The following is a 17,450-nucleotide window of genomic DNA, read 5'->3' on the forward strand; positions in this document are numbered from 1 at the left end:
CTATAAGAATAATAATTATAACTTTCCTCGCTCTATCTTTCTGTCTAGATGAATTGCCTGCCTAAAGTTAAAACAAGGCTCTGTGGGTGTGTGCTGCCCTGTGATGGATGGACAACCTTGAACCCCTGGACCCACAGATACTGATCAGGATGTATTTCCTCCTGGTCCCTCCCTGAACGAATGAATAAATGAATTAATTGATAGGTGGGACAGATTAATAGATGAATGAATGAATGAATGAATGAATGAATGAATGAATGAATGAATGCATGAATGAATGAATGAATGAATGAATGAATGAATGAAAAGAAGTGAAATTGAGAAGTTAAAACCACACAGGATGGATGGAACAATTCTCATAATGAGAAATAAAATGTATTGACCAGATTTAAAATGTATTCACTCACTAATATTTCAGTGTTTTTGCAGTCTACATAATAATGAGTCTATTTGAAGATACAGAACAACACAGCGATGAGTGTAATATGACTTAGACATCATGTGGTACCGTACTAATTCTTATGTGTAAACTTGCTTTGCTTGTTAGCTCCATTAGCCACATAGCTCCAGTGTAAAAATAATAAACCAACTTCAGACACTGAATAAGTCTTGTCTGATCAACTACATTTGATTTCAGCCAGACTATCTCTATTATGTGCCTCCTCCGAGCTCCTTGCTTTTCCTTTTGTCTCCTTTTCGCAAACAGGCCACACGTCTTCTTTTTCCCGTTTGCCATAAAATGTCTCTTCACTGCAAAAAGATGATGTTTCTTCAGGGGAGGTCATCTTAAACCTAGTGGAGATAGGTCTTATATTTCTCATTTTGAGATTGTAATTAAGTAAAATGATCTCCTTATAACAGGCAGGTAAATTTCAGTGTTTCATGTATATGCCTTGTGATGAGTAAAACTATCTGTCAATAGAATGAGACAACTTTACTCCATACATTTAAAATAAGTAAAAATGTCTAGAAAAAAAAATCCAAAAATTTCATTGTATTAAATAAAACCTAGCAATAAGTTAGATAATCTTAGTGTATTCTTATGGCAATCTCAGAATGAGAGATACTGTATTGACCAGATCTAAGATAGATCCACTTGCCAAGAGCTCATTTTTAGCAGTGTGTTTCTTACTGGTCCCTCTCTTCTGTGTGGTCAGTGGTTCCGGCGGTTCCGGCTCTTGTTGTGATCCAGGAGAGGTTTGAGTTTGGCGAGGTCCCCTCTGAGCGGACTCTGGATGCTGTGGAGCTGTTTGCGCTCTCGGCAGAGCTGTTGCATGGCGAGATTCTCAGCAGGGCTAAAGGATGAGGTCAGGGCTTTAGGGCTGAAGCCCCAGGCCCATGCTGACTTCTGCTTTTCCCCGAGAGCATTTACCATTGCCTCAGACAGCACTCGGAGCCTGAGTTTAGCCACAGTGCGTTTAAAGCCGTTCTCCGTCGCCAGGCAGTGATACACACCCTGATCGGACAACTGGACCGAGCGGATTAACAGGCCATGGTCAGTGGACACCACTCGGTCACTCAGCTTCACCTACGAACACAGTACAACACATAGAAGTAAGTAATTTAACTAATGTTTGTTTTTTAAGCACATTTCACATGACTGACTTCACATGCACTAATTTAAGATTCAATATCTCTCAATCTAATTACATGTAATATGAGTTTTTGTTTTTTAGATAATTTCATGCACTGAAAGAATCTCAGTCTTCTAGTATATCATTCAATAATTCATTCACTCATTTACTAGCACAACATCCTGTCCAAGGGCGGCACGGTTGTGCAGCAGGTAGTGTCGCAGGTTCCTGGAGCTGTGGGTTCGATTCCTGCTCTGGGTGACTGTCTGTGAGGAGTTGGTGTGTTCTCCCTGTGTCCGCGTGGGTTTCCTCCGGGTGCTCCGGTTTCCTCCCACAGTCCAAAAACACACGTGGGTAGGTGGATTGGCGACTCAAAATTTTCCGTAGGTGTGAGTGTGTGAGTGAATGTGTGTGTGTGTGCCTGTGTTGCCCTGTGAAGGACTGGCGCCCCCTCCAGGGTGTATTCCCGCCTTGCGCCCAATGATTCCAGGTAGGCTCGGGACCCACCGCGACCCTGAACTGGATAAGGGTTACAGATAATGAATGAACGAATGAAAAAGTTATCTTCAGACTGAAGATAAGCACTGTATTGTACATATATAGCTTTGAGTGAGTAAGTGAGTTACAAGCAAGTTCCATGAGGTGCTTTGCCTATAAAACAGTAATATATAAAGTTCCAGTATGATTTATCAGACACAGCAGGTTTTCTGGAGTTTTAAACACTTCAGTGTCATTGCTGGACTATCAGAATACTCCATAAATATCCAGCCAACAACATCCAGTGACCACTGATGAAGGACTAGAGGATGACCAACACAAACTGTGCAGCAACAGATGAGCTACTGTCCCTGACTTTACATCTACAAAGTGGACCAAAGATATACTGTAGGTGTGTCTGTCAGAGTGGACATGGTATTAAATTATCTGATCCACTCATACCAACACAAGATATACTAACAAACCAAAACTATGTTAGTGCCACTGCAGTGCTGGGAATGATAAACCACACAAATCATACCTGCTCTATGGTGGTCCAGTGGGCGATTGGACAGTGGGTGTAGATACAAAGAGGTGGTCATAATGTTCTAATAAGTCTGTATATATGTACAGTATAAGGTATGGAACATATTTTTCTAGTCTTTTCTCCCACAGTAAGGAAGGAGCACTAGCAGTTTTATTTATTAATTTATTGACACCCCACTCCTGGGACGACTGTCCAGTTTACTGAAGTGGAACAGCTGAGAGAGGCTGGGATAAAGCAGTGTGATGGGAGACACAGAGGTGAAGAAATGGCTCTGGGCTTCCGAAGAGACAAGACAAGACGAGACAGAAAATGACGGACCTCAGGATCTCTGAGTCACAGATAGATTCAGAGTCTAATCTACAGGGATCTGATCCACTGACTCAGACCTGAGCACTGCCGACACAAGCTCAACTCAGCCCAAGGTTTTGTGTCTGACACCTGCTTTATTTCATCTGTCAGTTTCAGAAGCACTTTTCCTTTTTCCTCCCTGAACAAGCCAGGTCTGTCCTTTCTGTTAGTGGACATCCCAAAGCCAGAAAGACCAGCTGATAGATAGATAGATAGATAGATAGATAGATAGATAGATAGATAGATAGATAGATAGATAGATAGATAGATCGATAGATAGATCGATAGATAGATAGATAGATAGATGGGCGTATTATTATTGAGTACAGTGTGATTGTGTGGAAATCTGTATGTAAATTATTTCTGACCTCTTTCCTCCGATCATTGTCTCTCTGGATCAGCCATCGAAGAGAAGCCTGAGGTGATTTGGGCAGACACTCCAGAAACGTAGTGTTATTCCTGATCCCAAACTGAGACGTTTCCACTGCGTTCCTGTAGGCTGATACAGTACAGCAAGAGATCACTAATAAACACACACACACACACACACACACACGCCCACATACATCTGGCTTCACTGCAGCTTGCCAGCTCACACACTGAGAACTGAACAGCTGCACATTGTCCAGATGCCAGATTCAAGGTCCAAATTTCATCCACCACACTGTATTTTTTCCTTATAATTTCCACCCAGTTTCTCCCCAATATTTACATCCAACTCTGGGCTTGTTCTTTCCCCATCACACAATGTTACCAAGCTAGGAGGACAATCATTAGAAGATGTTTCCTCCTAGACACCTCCACTGCTTCATTATAAACTGCAGTTAATACAGTTTTTACTACATTTCAAACTAATGCTCATTTCAAAATATCACTGAAATAAATTAATTTGCATTTCTGATCCATAGGTCAGGGCTTACACAATAGGACCAAACATTTTGTGGATTTAGGAATATTAAAAGAAGTTTGTGGTAGTCTCTACTTTTCTGGGAAGGCATTACACCAACTTTTGGACCATTTCTTAAAACATCTGATCTCTCTCTGCCACATAAACATTTGTGAGGTCAAGTACATAGTGACTCCTCTGACAGTTTACAGTCTGCACCTCTGACTTTTTTTTTTGCTGCAGCCTGGCAAACATGTAAAGCAGTATTTCCCCCATACAGAACACAATAAAATAGCTGCTATTCTATTTAAAATATGTGGAATGAATATATAATCTGAACTCTGCACACAGCTTGTTTCAGGGAGCTATGAGAGTCAGAAATAATTAACTGAGCTCTTCCACGGCTTGTACACTCTGCTGGACCTAGAAATGTTAAACGTACTGGAACAGGGCCAATATGTATCTGGGAGGTTTAAAAGGATCTGGTGTCTTTTTTTAGCACCTTTAAAGAATGATGTGTGATTATCAGTGTGTTTTTGGCATGAATCTGATTTTCTTGGCTCTATGAGAGTCTCTCTGCAGATAATGAACTGTGTCAGGTGCAGCTTCAGTGGAGCATCACTTTAATGACACCAGAACCAATTAGTTAATATTAGCAGATGTTCAGTCCCCAGACTCAGAGACAGAGACACAGAGAGAGAGAGAGATAGAGAAGGGGGGGGGGGGGTTAAATTAATTCAGTTTGAAAGGATAAACAGGGACCTTCAGGAACAGTGTCAGAAAAACAAATCCTCTCTACACTCAGAGGTCAGAGAGTGTCATTATCTTGGATTCCACTGACTTCTTTAACCTTTTTCAAGCAGTAATATGTTTTAATGTTTGACAGTTTTGGCTGGTGGTTGTCAAGTCTAAAAATAAAGTCACTTTTTGGCTTATTAAATTAACACAATGTGTTTGAGGGGCTGTTGTCTCTCACAAGTGAATTGTATATGTACTACATAGTTTGTATAATCTAGAAGCCTGTAAAAATATGTAGGGCACTCTGGAGCAGCATTTCTGAAGAAGTGTTGGATAAGCAGATGCATTTTTACCTAAGATTTGAATCAGAGGGAAGCAGTTTACTGTAATTTGAAAATTTGTAAAGAGAAGAAATATATTTCATGTTGGTAACTCATACCTTTGAGATTGAATCCTCTGCACTGTGTGAGTGGATTTCCATTCATGACGTCCTGCCTTCTGTTTCTTCTGAAACCACAACATTATCTACAGTCAAATATTTTCACAGGTTCAGTTTCATTTTAATCTTACACTGCTTCATGACTTATCAGCCATCATCAACATTCGGCCTGTGAACTTCTTACGGCACTTTTAACACACACAGAGGTATTAGATTTAGTGAAAAAAATACAGCTGACGAAGGTTTGCAGCTGTTTTTTGTAACAAATAAGTCTCATACTGATATTTTCCACTCATCTAAAAGCCAAAAGCTACAGAATCACACACACACATACACACACCACAGGCACAATCTCAAATGCTGAACATCTGTAGATGGACCAAGCTAAACTTGAACGTTGTGTGTAGCAATAACACTTTAGCCAACAGTGGTCAGAACTGGAGACATTTGTGTTTGCTTCAAAACTGTTGACTTCTGTTTCATTTGTAAGGCACTTTTTACATCAAAACTGAATATTTAGTAGAAGAATATCTATGTAGATCATAATCAAGTGTCAAAGAAAATGCTTGTATAATAGAAACCAATGATATTTTAATTTTTGCAGAGTACCTCTTGCCGGTGGGGTAAAATCGAGAGCAGCTGAGTCCATCCCAGGCACAATACGGATCCCTCGCCAAGCAGCAGTCAGCACATGCTGAGCCATAGGCATGGCAGCGGTGCAAAGACAACTGGGATACTCCAAAATCAGAGCTGACATACAGCTGTTGCTGTAAAACAAGCAAGGTGAGTTGACATTTATTTAACCATCACAGACCAGTGTGAAGAGATAATGACTTTTATCGTAATACCCACTCACTATTAAAACACTGTTCTGAAGAAAACTATATTTATACTCATTTAATTTTTTTTATTAGGTAATAGCATAACCGTAATTCATCTAAAAGTTCTTGCAAAAATTACATATTTTAATATAGAGTTAATATAGAGTCCTTCCTTAAATAAAAGACTCTCGTCATTTGATAATTGTGAGGGTATAAACTTCCATTACGTGTTAGCTACTTTAAGTGCTCTTGTCTTATTGACTGTATTTATGTTAAAGAGGAAACTGGGTAATTTAGACTTTTTGCTGAGCTATGGCTTTATCACCACACAGTAACAACACGAGGAGAAACAAGCAAAAACTAGGCTACATTTACATCAACTCTTAAGCAAAAAGAACCACTAATAACAGCTCTTTACCTTCTTAGAGGAAATTCTGAGGTTGGTTATGGCAGCTTCATTCTGGAAAAAAATAAAAAAGTTAAATATCTGACCTCCTTACTCACAACCACAGAATCAGCTTTATTCAGCTTCATTCAGCAAATTCAGAGAAACTGCCAGACAGCAGAATAGTTAGACCGTGTTTTCATCACACTGCAAACGAAAATGTAATAAGCATATTTCACATGTAAGCTAATGAATATATTTTCCATATAGTGTCAACCTGATCACAAACATTAACTTTCAAAAGTAAAACTATATGACATAAATGTGCAAAAAATAATAGAACCAAAACAAATCTAATCAAAACAGAAATCTTTCATATTTAATCATTTTAGCATGACTGTCCACCATCTCTTTAACTATTTAAAGGGGATAAAAAATTAAATAGCACCTTAATTTGGATATCGATACCAACCCACAAACTGTTTATGTCCACGTGCAAAGACAAGGTTAAATGAAGCAAAATAAACTAGGGTGACCAGACGTCCTCTTTTACCCGGACATGTCCTCTATTTTAGAACTAAAAAAATGTCCGGGCGGAATTTCACAAACGTCCAGGATTTTGTTTTTCTAGAGCTTACATAGAACTTCGAGAAGCGTTACATTCACCAACTAGTCGTGCCCTCCCCTACTCCGATTGGTTCGCTTGAGTGAGAAGGGGGCGTGGTGAAGTAGCCTAAAATCTTCTGATTGGACGGTCTGACTGTAGAGCTACCGTTATTGGTCGATAACCTTCTCTGTAAATATTTAATTGGTCAGTCTGCACGTCAGTAGTCCTTGTTTACGTCAGACAAAGCTCCTGTACCTCCTCATCTCGAGCAGCTATGCCAAAACGTAAATGTAAGTTCTCAGATGAATTAAAAAAGAAATTTTCTCAGATCTGGTCACCCTAAAATAAACACAACGTGCAAGCACCAAAATAAGTCTGCTACTGATTAAATATGTAAACAAGAATGGAGAAGAAACAGAACCAATTGAAAATGGCTATTAAAGAAAAACAGAGCTTCTGCTTCTTGCTCCTCACTCCTGGGCTCTCGAGCTGAACTGAGCTGGGGGTCATTCTCATTTAAAGCAATAGCTACTCAAAACAGTTGTTTTGAAAAGGGCTATTTAGACAGGTGAATATCGGCACTGTGTTGTTTGATCCTTGTGTTATTTTGACCAAAGCATGTCACGAACAAACCGTCACAGAGGAACCGTAGGAACGGTGTGAATTTTGCATCTTATTTTCCATATATGGACTGCATTGACTGGGTGAAAAGTATGCTAAACGATATGAGTACTTTCAAATGTACAGTGCCCTCCTTAATGTATGGGACAAGGACCTAATTTTAAATGGAGGATTTGCCTATTTATAAAATCTTTCCTTGTTAAAAACTAAAGCATATAAATATCTGAGGATGTGAATTCAAACCACATGGAGAACTGTATTGTAGTGAACTGTGAATTCAAACCACATGAACGAAAACTGTATTGTATTGACTTTGCCCAAAAAAGTAAGGAGAGGACTGTTTTATTCCTACAGTCATTTTTAAGTAGCTACTATGTGAAATCAACTGTCATTCTCTAATAATTCTCCTCTTTGTGTTATGATACTGTCATTTTACTGACCCCTAGTGGCCTAAACATCTAGATATCTAGTGGCCTAATTTAAACAAGGCCCCCCTCATATGGAGGACCTATTCTATTGAGCATAGACTTTTTTTTTTTTTTCAATGATTACAAAGCAATTGGATTCCTCAAGTTTGGGGGCTGCATTTTATGCACTTTAAAAATGCAAAAAAAATAATAATAATAAAAATTAGAAGCACTTTCATGAAAACTGCTGTTTTGTAGTGGTAAAATGTTCACTGCCTGGCTGTGTTTCAGACCTTAAAAACTTCCAGCTCCTCAAGAATCAGATCTTTTCCCAGAGAGCGGTTTGTGGGTAGAACCACTACCTTCTGCACTGTGCCTTTATCTGAGAGAGAGAGAGAGAGAGAGAGAGAGAGAGAGAGAGAGAGAACAGAAGGGAAGAAATAAATGCAATCAGACAGCCACAATAAAGAGCACAAAAAATTTTCCATGGGTCACAGAAACTCATAAAAACACAGAGATGGGGATTTGGTGGAGAAGTGGCTGCTCTTTCTCCTGAAGGATATGTCATTAAGCAGCATGGACTGAGGGGTTTATAAGAACACTTCATCAGCAATTCACATTTATATGAATTAACTCCAATACTCCAGATGTCAATCAAACAATCAATCATTTATATAGCACTTTTCAAAATAGAAAGTCATCACAAAGTATCTATACAGAGATCCAGGTACAAGCCGCCTATGAATAAGCCAAATGCAACAGTGCAAAGTTGTGAATTACACAATCAGAATGATAACGATAACATGGTTATTTGGTCTGATGCCAAAACCTGGCCCATTTGTTTTTCCATAATGTTTATAAAGTTTTTTTTTTCAAATCCCAAAGTTGTTTTGTCTGATTTCTAAAACCCGGCATTGTGATCTGATGCGGTCTTATGTTACATATCAGGGTCATATATTGCTGGTTTTATTTGCACGTGCTTCTGAGGCAGGGAAAGAGCCACCACAAAAAAAAAAACTGGGTTCCTATGAAAATATAGGAAACTGTTTATTGATTTTATGAGTCATTTTAATGTTCACATTAACATTATGTAGTTATTAACATTAGGTAGTAAGCCATTTTTTTTACGTCTTTCTTTTTTTATTGTTATGAAAAGAACATGACACTGACATCTACTGTTCTGCAAGGGTCAGATTATGTATTAAACATAATATATATGGCTTAAATATGTTTCACCATTCTTGGGAACCTCTTCCATGAAGCATATATTGGGTCATTCAGGGATTACAAAGAAATCTACTTAATGTTTCATGTGCATTATTAATAATCAATTTTATCAACAATTTATTCTACCCTTTCATTGTAAAAGTTACTAATTTCCTCTTTAAATGCTTATATATATTTATGCTACACAACTGCTGTGTGTAACAGATCACTGTGGAGGTGATTAGCTCCTGGGATCAGCGGTCACTGTGATCACTGTGGAGTTCCTTATTGCTCACCTGTGCCGAGGAAAAGCACCTGGTATAGTCCATCAGAAGCAGTCACTTGGTCTACGGCGATGGAGGTGTATTTATACTCCGCGTGTGTCCTGACCAGCAGGGGTCTGCGGCCCACCGGATAGATTGAGTTAAACATCAGAGGGTGATTCCTCATAAACATCACTACATCGTCAGAGAACTCTTTAGTGCTCTGTATATTAGGAGTGAATGCACCACCAGGACACTGAAAGAGAGAGAGAGAGAAAATAATATGTATACTTTACACTGTGTATAATATTTCATTGCTTAAACATTAGCAAGATAAGTACCGTGTTTCCCCGATAGTAAGACACCCCCGATAGTAAGACGCAGTGTGGGTTTTAGGGGGGTCGGCTAATGTAAGACGTACCCCGAAAGTAAGACATAGTAAACTGTACGTTGGAAAAATATAAGCCATAGTACCGGTACCTTTTGCTGCATTAACTGCGGGATGCGGACGGATCTGGAACGGAATGAGCGGAGGGATGTGGCGGCCGCGGGAGCAGCAGTAATGTTGTCCGTGGTCCAACACGCAGCCTCAGTGCCCTCACGTGCAGCCGCTGGTGGCCGCTCTGATTGGCATGGCCATGGTTGTCATGGAATAAATCTGTTTTATCTTCCAGTATAACATATTCAAACTGTTCGTTCTTACCGTTTTTCATTGTTTTACATGTTATACATGGAAATACCGTCATGATACGGTTGTAACAAGACATTCTTGGCACTTGCTTTTATAAAACTGTTTTATGGTAAATACCATACTGTTCAGGTTGTTAATAAATGTTAATTTTATGGTTAAAACAAAAATCGACATTTTTTACCAATATAAGACATACCCCGAAAGTAAGACATAGTGGGACTTTCGGGGGTAAAAAGAATGTAAGACACTGTCTTACATTCGGGGAAACACGGTACTAAAATTGTCTAAATAGGTCTGGATCACAAACACCACTCCAACTCATCCAAGAGGTAATGAACGGAGCGCCTAATTTAGCAATGCTTGGAAATAAAAATTGTGTTTATGTTTTAGGTCTGCAATATGTGCCTGTGTGTGTGTGTGTGTGTGTGTGTGTGTGTGAGATACTCACTGTTCCTGGTCGTGGGTATGGGATGCGCCCCTGAAATGCAACCCACTGGAAATTTGGACCCTCTCTGTGTGCAAACGGCCCGTTAAACACTGTCAGGATGTCGGCCATGTTGTAAACACACACTGCTGAACCTTTAAACACAGAGCTTGAGGAAAAAACACACACACACGCACATATGAGAGAGAGAGAGAGAGAGAGAGAGAGAGAGAGAGAGAGAGAGAGAGAGATAGAGAAGAAAAAGAAATGGCTATAGTTAGAAAATATTGTTCCCTGAATAAAAGGGCCAGAATTTGATTTGAAGTGATACTGAGATTTAAACTGCTATAAACATCATTGTTTAATATAAACTAAAATGTATATATTTATATATTGTGTCTCAGCTGTGAAGTTACATATTAATAATACATTAAGAATATGCTACTACAGTCCATAATGGTAGACTATCTCTGATAGGTTTCAGAAGCACAGCTTGTGTGAATGAAGACACATGTAATTATTCAGCGATGATAGACACAGTAACTATGAGTCATTATTACACGTGTTGATAATGTGCAATACACAGTCATTTCAAAGTAAGCCTGAATGAATGAACTCTGCCAAATGGAATGAAATCTAAAAGTGAATGGAACGTTGTTTATAGGCTTCTGATATATTTTTAGTCACTCTCCCAGTAACTATATAAATATTTCAGTATTTTCTCTGTTGTTCCAAATTGAGAATGTGGGTTGTTTTTGAATCAATGTTTGATCATCTCTGTTCCAGCCACATACAGACACTACACAGTATTCATCCTGAAATGTGGGAATGTCCGTGCTGGTGTTGGTGCTTGTGTGTGGTGTAATCCTTACAAATCATCATAAATCTTGACTGATCCGACTAAGGCTAAGTGTTAGTTAATCTAGTATTATCAAATAAAGGAAATGATGTGATTCAAACAAACAGAAAAGTGGATTTCCATTCAGGGAAGGTTTCCTGTCTGAGAGAGACAGTGATTACCTCTCTGCACTATTCACTCTAGGAGAAATGAAGAGTAATTTAACACACACTCATTCCTCTCCAAAACACAGCGTGAACTCTACTTGACCATGATCTGGCAAATATACAACCCCTACAAAATCACACACACATACACACAGGCACAAAGACTCACATCCCAGACAACGTTTATTCATTCATACACACACCCATTGGCCCACACCCTTACACTCACGCACACACATAAAATGATACACACACACTGTAAATTGTGAATAAGAGTGTAGTGCTTTTGTTGGCGTAGACATTACCTGGTGGATGTGAAGACTCCAAATAACAGGAGACCCTTTGGATTCTCTGTCTCCAACAAAAACACACTTTCTGTAAAGAGACATTAATACACATTCAGACTCACATCCAAAGCTGAGCTACACCCTAGAACAGGTTTAAGGGCTCTTTAGTAATAAAAGAGGCTCAAGGTAGAAAAGGGCTTCCTTGTGGGGACCAGTGTGATGTGTGTGTTCTGATTCTCACCAAGTTCATCAAAGTGTGTCTCAGTGCCGTCCTCTTCAAGAACTGAACACACCATCCGGGCTTTCAGAAAAGTTGTCCATTTATTTACCAGACTGCGCTGACCACCGGTGTCATTCTACACATAAATACAAACAAATACATGCACCACTTCTCAGTTAAGATATAAATCCTCACATGGAGACCATCACATGCTTCCTCTAGCATCAAGCTGAATAGACTCCCACATTGTGTAGCATTGTGTTGTGTGACTGGAAGAGGGACAGCCATCTTAAACACCCAGAAAGTAAGGGAACTATTATACTTCTGGTTATGGATGTCTGTGGCATCACCAGAGAATAAACCCATACTATTCTGATGATAGGGCCAACAATTAGACAGTTGTGCCCCTTGATTGAAATCTGGAAGTTATTTTGTTGGGTGTTTTTAATATCTCTCATGCCCAGTGTGTTGTAGATGAAAGAGTTTGTTTAAGAGCTTCTGTTTATCCTGCAGTATTACTGTCCCTCTAATCAAATCCCTTGATTTGGATTAATCTGAAGGCTTTATACATTAATTATTAATGATTAATTTCACTATTTAATGTTTGAAAGTGATACTCAGCAAGACAAACTCACAGGACACACTCGTGCGACCATGGTGTGAATATTTTTGGTGTTTCCGCTGTTGTCAGTGAGTCTCTCTCGGAGGAAGAAATAAAGTTTAGCATCATTTGGATCCGATCCATCAGGGATCAAGTGGGCATCAATAAACACTGGCTCTGGTTGAAAGACAAACACAAGATTAATGCCATATTTTGATCTCAGAATTCAACAATTTTAAAATCAGTTTTATTGGTCATATATCAATTCATTTATCAATTCATCTTTAAAAGAGCAGTCATTTTTTACCAATGATGTGTCTTTACTAAATGAAACCACAAACACCCACTCTATGGAACATAAACTGCTTGGTAATCTTTGAGAAAAACAGTTTATGCTCCATAGAGTGGGTCCCTCCAATATGTGGGCTGCCATTATACTGGCACATGCTTGTCCTGATGTTTCATAGCTTCAGTAATAAAACTCTTTTTAATATTACTACCCTCATGTTGCGGACATGCCCATAACGCATAGTTTGGTTCTTTTATGCGTGACAAAGCATTTTGATTTTTCATCTCATGTGAGTTGTACATGAGTTATAATGCTTCTCATCTGTGCTAATGTCTCTCAGTTTCACATATTTCAGCCTCTTTCTGAGATCAAACTCAAACTCAAAAGGCAAATTCAAACCATCCTAAAAAAACAACTCTCAGAGAGAGAGAGAGAGAGAGAGAGAGAGAGAGAGAGAGAGAGAGAGAGAGAGCAAAACCTTCAGGGAAGCTTTAGACACAAGGCTTATTTCTGTCTGTTGACTCAGTCGGCACCATGTGAGTCTTTCATCTCAAACCAGGAGCAAGTCTGTGGGTTATACTGGCCTTAGACAAGGATTTAGAATCATGGGATACAACCACGGACACTACAGATGAAAAGCTTTTACTCGTTTATACATAATAAATAACTTTTGTTTCCACTGGTGTATGCCATTTTTCTGAAAATTTTCTTTACAACACTAAAAAATAAAACATATAAAATGTGCCATAATGTTTGCACATGCCACATATTTCCTTGTGTTACATTCAGTAAATAAACAGTATTTGTGCAATAAAATGTGCAGAAGGTTGTTCCCTGTAGAAGATGCATTCACATAAATGGTGACACTTAAAACATGTACAGTAACATGTCTTTTAACCAGGGGGGCCCCAGACTGTTGCATTCTAGAGTACAGAGTAGAGACATGAGGTAAACAGCCACTTCTCTTCACTCACAAATCACAGCTAGGGTTAGAACTATGGGTTTTAGCCAAATGTTGCCATATATAAATAAATGTAAATCTATTTAATGTAATGTTTTTTAAACTATAAATTGTGCTTTATATGTATATAAATGTATGCCTTTAAAATAATATAGTGGTAGGTACCGCTGAGCCATTTGGAGTTGTGCTGGTCAGTCCTCACTGCGTTTCTGTTGGTCAGACTCCTGAAGATAGCAGCATCTGTCCCCATAAAGTCGATAAACATTCCAGAGAAAAGCTCCTGATCTAAAAAAAGGTATTTAAAAAGAGAGAAATTGTTCATTACAATGTATTCCTTAGTTCCTTTAATGATTGGTGACCTAATATTCGCCCTTTATCATATTCAGTTTTTTCATGTGAGAGTGTTGAACTTAGTGAAATATAATGAGATTCTTACACTGTACTCGTGGTCTGTAGGTCCAACTAAAAAAGCAAATGATTTCATGTGATGACTATAAATTTAAATGGTTTTATTTAAAAGGAGATGTATTTCAGAACTACATTGGATGCATTAAATTAAATGTGTTACATTTTGCAATTGGCCAATTTTTTCAGCTTGTTTAAGATAGCATCTTCACACCCTGATGTATTTGAGTTTTTTCTGTAACATCTCTTTCCAAATATATATATATATATATATATATATATATATATATATATATATATATATATATATATATAGGTTTTAACATGACATTTGCCAATAAAATAAGCTAATAAAAAGGGTAATTTTTATGAAAACCTTCGAATTACTCACTGAGCATGACTGAGACGGTGTTCACTCGTGGGCTGAAGGAACAGCGACCTTTTCCTGACTCAGCTCGAGATGCAATACTGAACACTTTCTCCTACAGAGACAAATATATTCTATATATATATATTTCCTTTTTTTGGCCGAACATTTTGCTTTTTCAAACCATAGCATTAAATAATAATCACAATAATTACCCATTTATATTTATCTCAGTAACAATCTAATTAGAATTTATATTCATGTTTATCATCAGTTGATTTTCAGGAAATTCCTTGTTCACTTCACTGCCTTTCTGTACATTTTCATATCATCAGGTAATGTCCGATGTTCGAGACTGCTGTATTATTTTACTGTCTGCTTGTATAGAGCAGAAATGATAATCTCTCTTGACTCTTGTGTTGGCTTGAACATATGTTCATTGCACATGAGCCCAGTTTAAATCCGCCTAGGATAAATACTTAGAAAATCGTTTCACCCTTGCCTTTTGCTGTTGATTGTTTGTGTGTGGGTTTTTTTCATGTGCCGTGATCGTCAGGTCGATTTCTAAGACCAGGCGAATCAAATTAAAAGCAGTTATCGCATTTAAGTTAATTAACCGCAATGGTGCGCTGAGGCAGGGACATAAAGCCAAGGTCACACTGGGTTTGTGTCCATGTGTGTGACCTCTGACATGCTTTGTCTCTCCTCTTCTCTTTCTGAGCCAACTAGGAGCCAGTACTGAATGCTGTGGTTTAAAAACTAACGACATTAAAACATTCTTGTGTTGATTACGAAATACAACACAAGCAAGAGTCACATTAAACGCAGAGCTAACAAAACCTTTCTCTGAGAACTCATTTTCGCTGCTGCTGCTACATCATTGTGAGATGCCATTTTCACAGATGAAATGCAATAAAGCATCTGGTGTTTTTTGTGAAATTCTAAACTTGGGTGTTATATGACACGTTTAAATTATACGAAAGGTTTAAATAAAAAACACAAAATGGAAATATGATAAATGTCTCTTCAAAAATGACCAGTACTGCTCTCCTCTTGATGTGGAATGGGCAGTCCTAAAAGTGGGTAAGGCTAATGCTAGTGGGATATCTAGCGATAGCGCATTTACTAATGGCTCCTAAGCTTTAGCTCACCAGGCTCTTCAACTCAGAGAGTAGGCATGGCTATGGTAGCCTTGTGATTGGTCAGGGTACGAGCCTGGTGAGCTAAAGCTTAGGAGCCATTAGTAAATGAGTTAGCTATCCAGCTATTCACCAAGCTATGGGGAGGGAGTGAAAGACATAAACAGAGCCAACAGGACACAAAACAATACAGAATGAGCCTGAATTGATTAAGTCAGTACAGTAGAGACAGCAGAAACACTCGGTCGGCATGTTTAACCGTGTATTAACAGAGATATCAGCTGCACTTGGCCGGTGCACAGAGCAGAGTAACAGTGGTGATAGCAGCCACACTTGGCCAGGGAGCAGAGCAGAGTAGCAGTGGGGAAGGCAGACCCACTCGGTCGGCAGTACAGCGGAAAAAGCGGCCACACTAGGTTGACGGGTACAGCAAAGTAGAACCGGGGAAAAATGCACATAAAAGACAAAAGACATCCGTAGGTTCGCCCACAAATGGCTGTATAATGCCAGTTCTACATGCCTGTGCCATTTTATTATGTATCTTGTGTAGAATTACAACTGCAGTTCAGAGTAAACCCCAGAAAAAACCCACAACTGCCTTGTCTCGAGGTTGTGTGTTGCCATGGTAACGTAAACAGTGTTCTGTTCTCCAGTGATAGAGGGTTGTCAGTCACGAACGTTTTTATTTAAACTTTGCTGAACATTTCACATAACACCCAATTATAGAATTCTATTAAAAAAAACACAAAATTTCAAAATGGGTTCCCAGGGGCTTTAAGTTCAGGTGTCACACTTACCTACCAGATACTCATTTGACTAACTGTGTTAAGCCTGGCTGTTTACAACTATACCCTGACTAAAAAGCACTTGTAGAGGGTGTGCAGCCTCAGGCATCTCACTGATTACCACCATAGCCAACACTCAAAAAAGGCTGTACATCAATGAAGTAAGTTATTGGAGGCTATGCGAAATATAGCTGTGCTATTTTAAGTAGCCCAAGCCTAGCTCTATGCTAATGGATCTTCCAATTTTTTCGATTACAAGTGGAGATCTTACACCTAAAATGATTGCTATATGGCATCATGAAGGACAAGGTTTATTAACAAACACTGGAGCAAAACCTCAAAGCCTCAGAAAACATCTCTAAGCATTCCTCCAAAATCATGATAAAATGGCTAAAGAACAAGTGTACAATTTTTAACAAAACCACTCTAATGCGTGTGCAAAACACTAGCCTCAGTAAATGAGTAAAAAAACAAAGTGGCTCAGTCAGACATAGGCTTCCCCTCTCTCTGCTTACAGCATAGAGACAGGAGAGAATGACCTGCAAATGTTGAAAAGCATGAAGGTGAGGACATTGGTTTATTCATGCTCCATAGTTGGTTATTTAGATTGGAACTGACTCCAAATTCAGGAGGCACTAACTGCATGAAAGATAACAGAGACTGAAAGTGCTGCAAAGTTAACAAGAGTCACAAATACATTTTTGTGCTAACTCAAACAGTGAATAAAAATATAAAGTTACTTATGTATCTTATATTTAAAAGACTTCTTGTGGAAATAAGTACATACTGTAACTGACATACCAAACACAGTGTGACACAGGAGATGTGTGGAGATGTGAAAAATTAAGTTTGAATGTCTTTGGTTTAGGTATATGTAAACTTTTGACCTCAACTGTATATGAGTTTAAATCTAAGTGCTGCAAGGCCTGAAGCTAAGTAAAAAAGCACTTGGTCAGA

General features: G+C 38.7%; 1 protein-coding gene across 1 annotated transcript in view; it reads right to left on the reverse strand.

Annotated features, from left to right (window-relative positions):
- Nucleotides 1-1,129: 1,129 nt before the first annotated feature.
- The window catches only part of sema3c (sema domain, immunoglobulin domain (Ig), short basic domain, secreted, (semaphorin) 3C), a 47,933-nt gene continuing 31,612 nt past the window's right edge, over nt 1,130-17,450 (reverse strand). Inside the window, exons 6-18 of the mRNA XM_066667461.1 lie at nt 14,594-14,684; nt 13,963-14,082; nt 12,582-12,724; nt 11,968-12,082; nt 11,745-11,814; nt 10,459-10,603; nt 9,353-9,575; nt 8,144-8,232; nt 6,249-6,290; nt 5,619-5,776; nt 5,010-5,077; nt 3,315-3,445; nt 1,130-1,528 (exon numbers count right to left, since the gene is read on the reverse strand). Coding sequence (XP_066523558.1) covers nt 1,154-1,528; nt 3,315-3,445; nt 5,010-5,077; nt 5,619-5,776; nt 6,249-6,290; nt 8,144-8,232; nt 9,353-9,575; nt 10,459-10,603; nt 11,745-11,814; nt 11,968-12,082; nt 12,582-12,724; nt 13,963-14,082; nt 14,594-14,684 — 1,770 coding nt within the window. The 3' untranslated portion in view covers nt 1,130-1,153. The remainder of the gene's footprint in view (nt 1,529-3,314; nt 3,446-5,009; nt 5,078-5,618; nt 5,777-6,248; nt 6,291-8,143; nt 8,233-9,352; nt 9,576-10,458; nt 10,604-11,744; nt 11,815-11,967; nt 12,083-12,581; nt 12,725-13,962; nt 14,083-14,593; nt 14,685-17,450) is intronic.

The sequence above is a fragment of the Hoplias malabaricus genome, chromosome 4 (genome assembly GCF_029633855.1).
Source record: "Hoplias malabaricus isolate fHopMal1 chromosome 4, fHopMal1.hap1, whole genome shotgun sequence".
In the NCBI taxonomy this organism is placed as follows: Eukaryota; Metazoa; Chordata; class Actinopteri; order Characiformes; family Erythrinidae; genus Hoplias; species Hoplias malabaricus.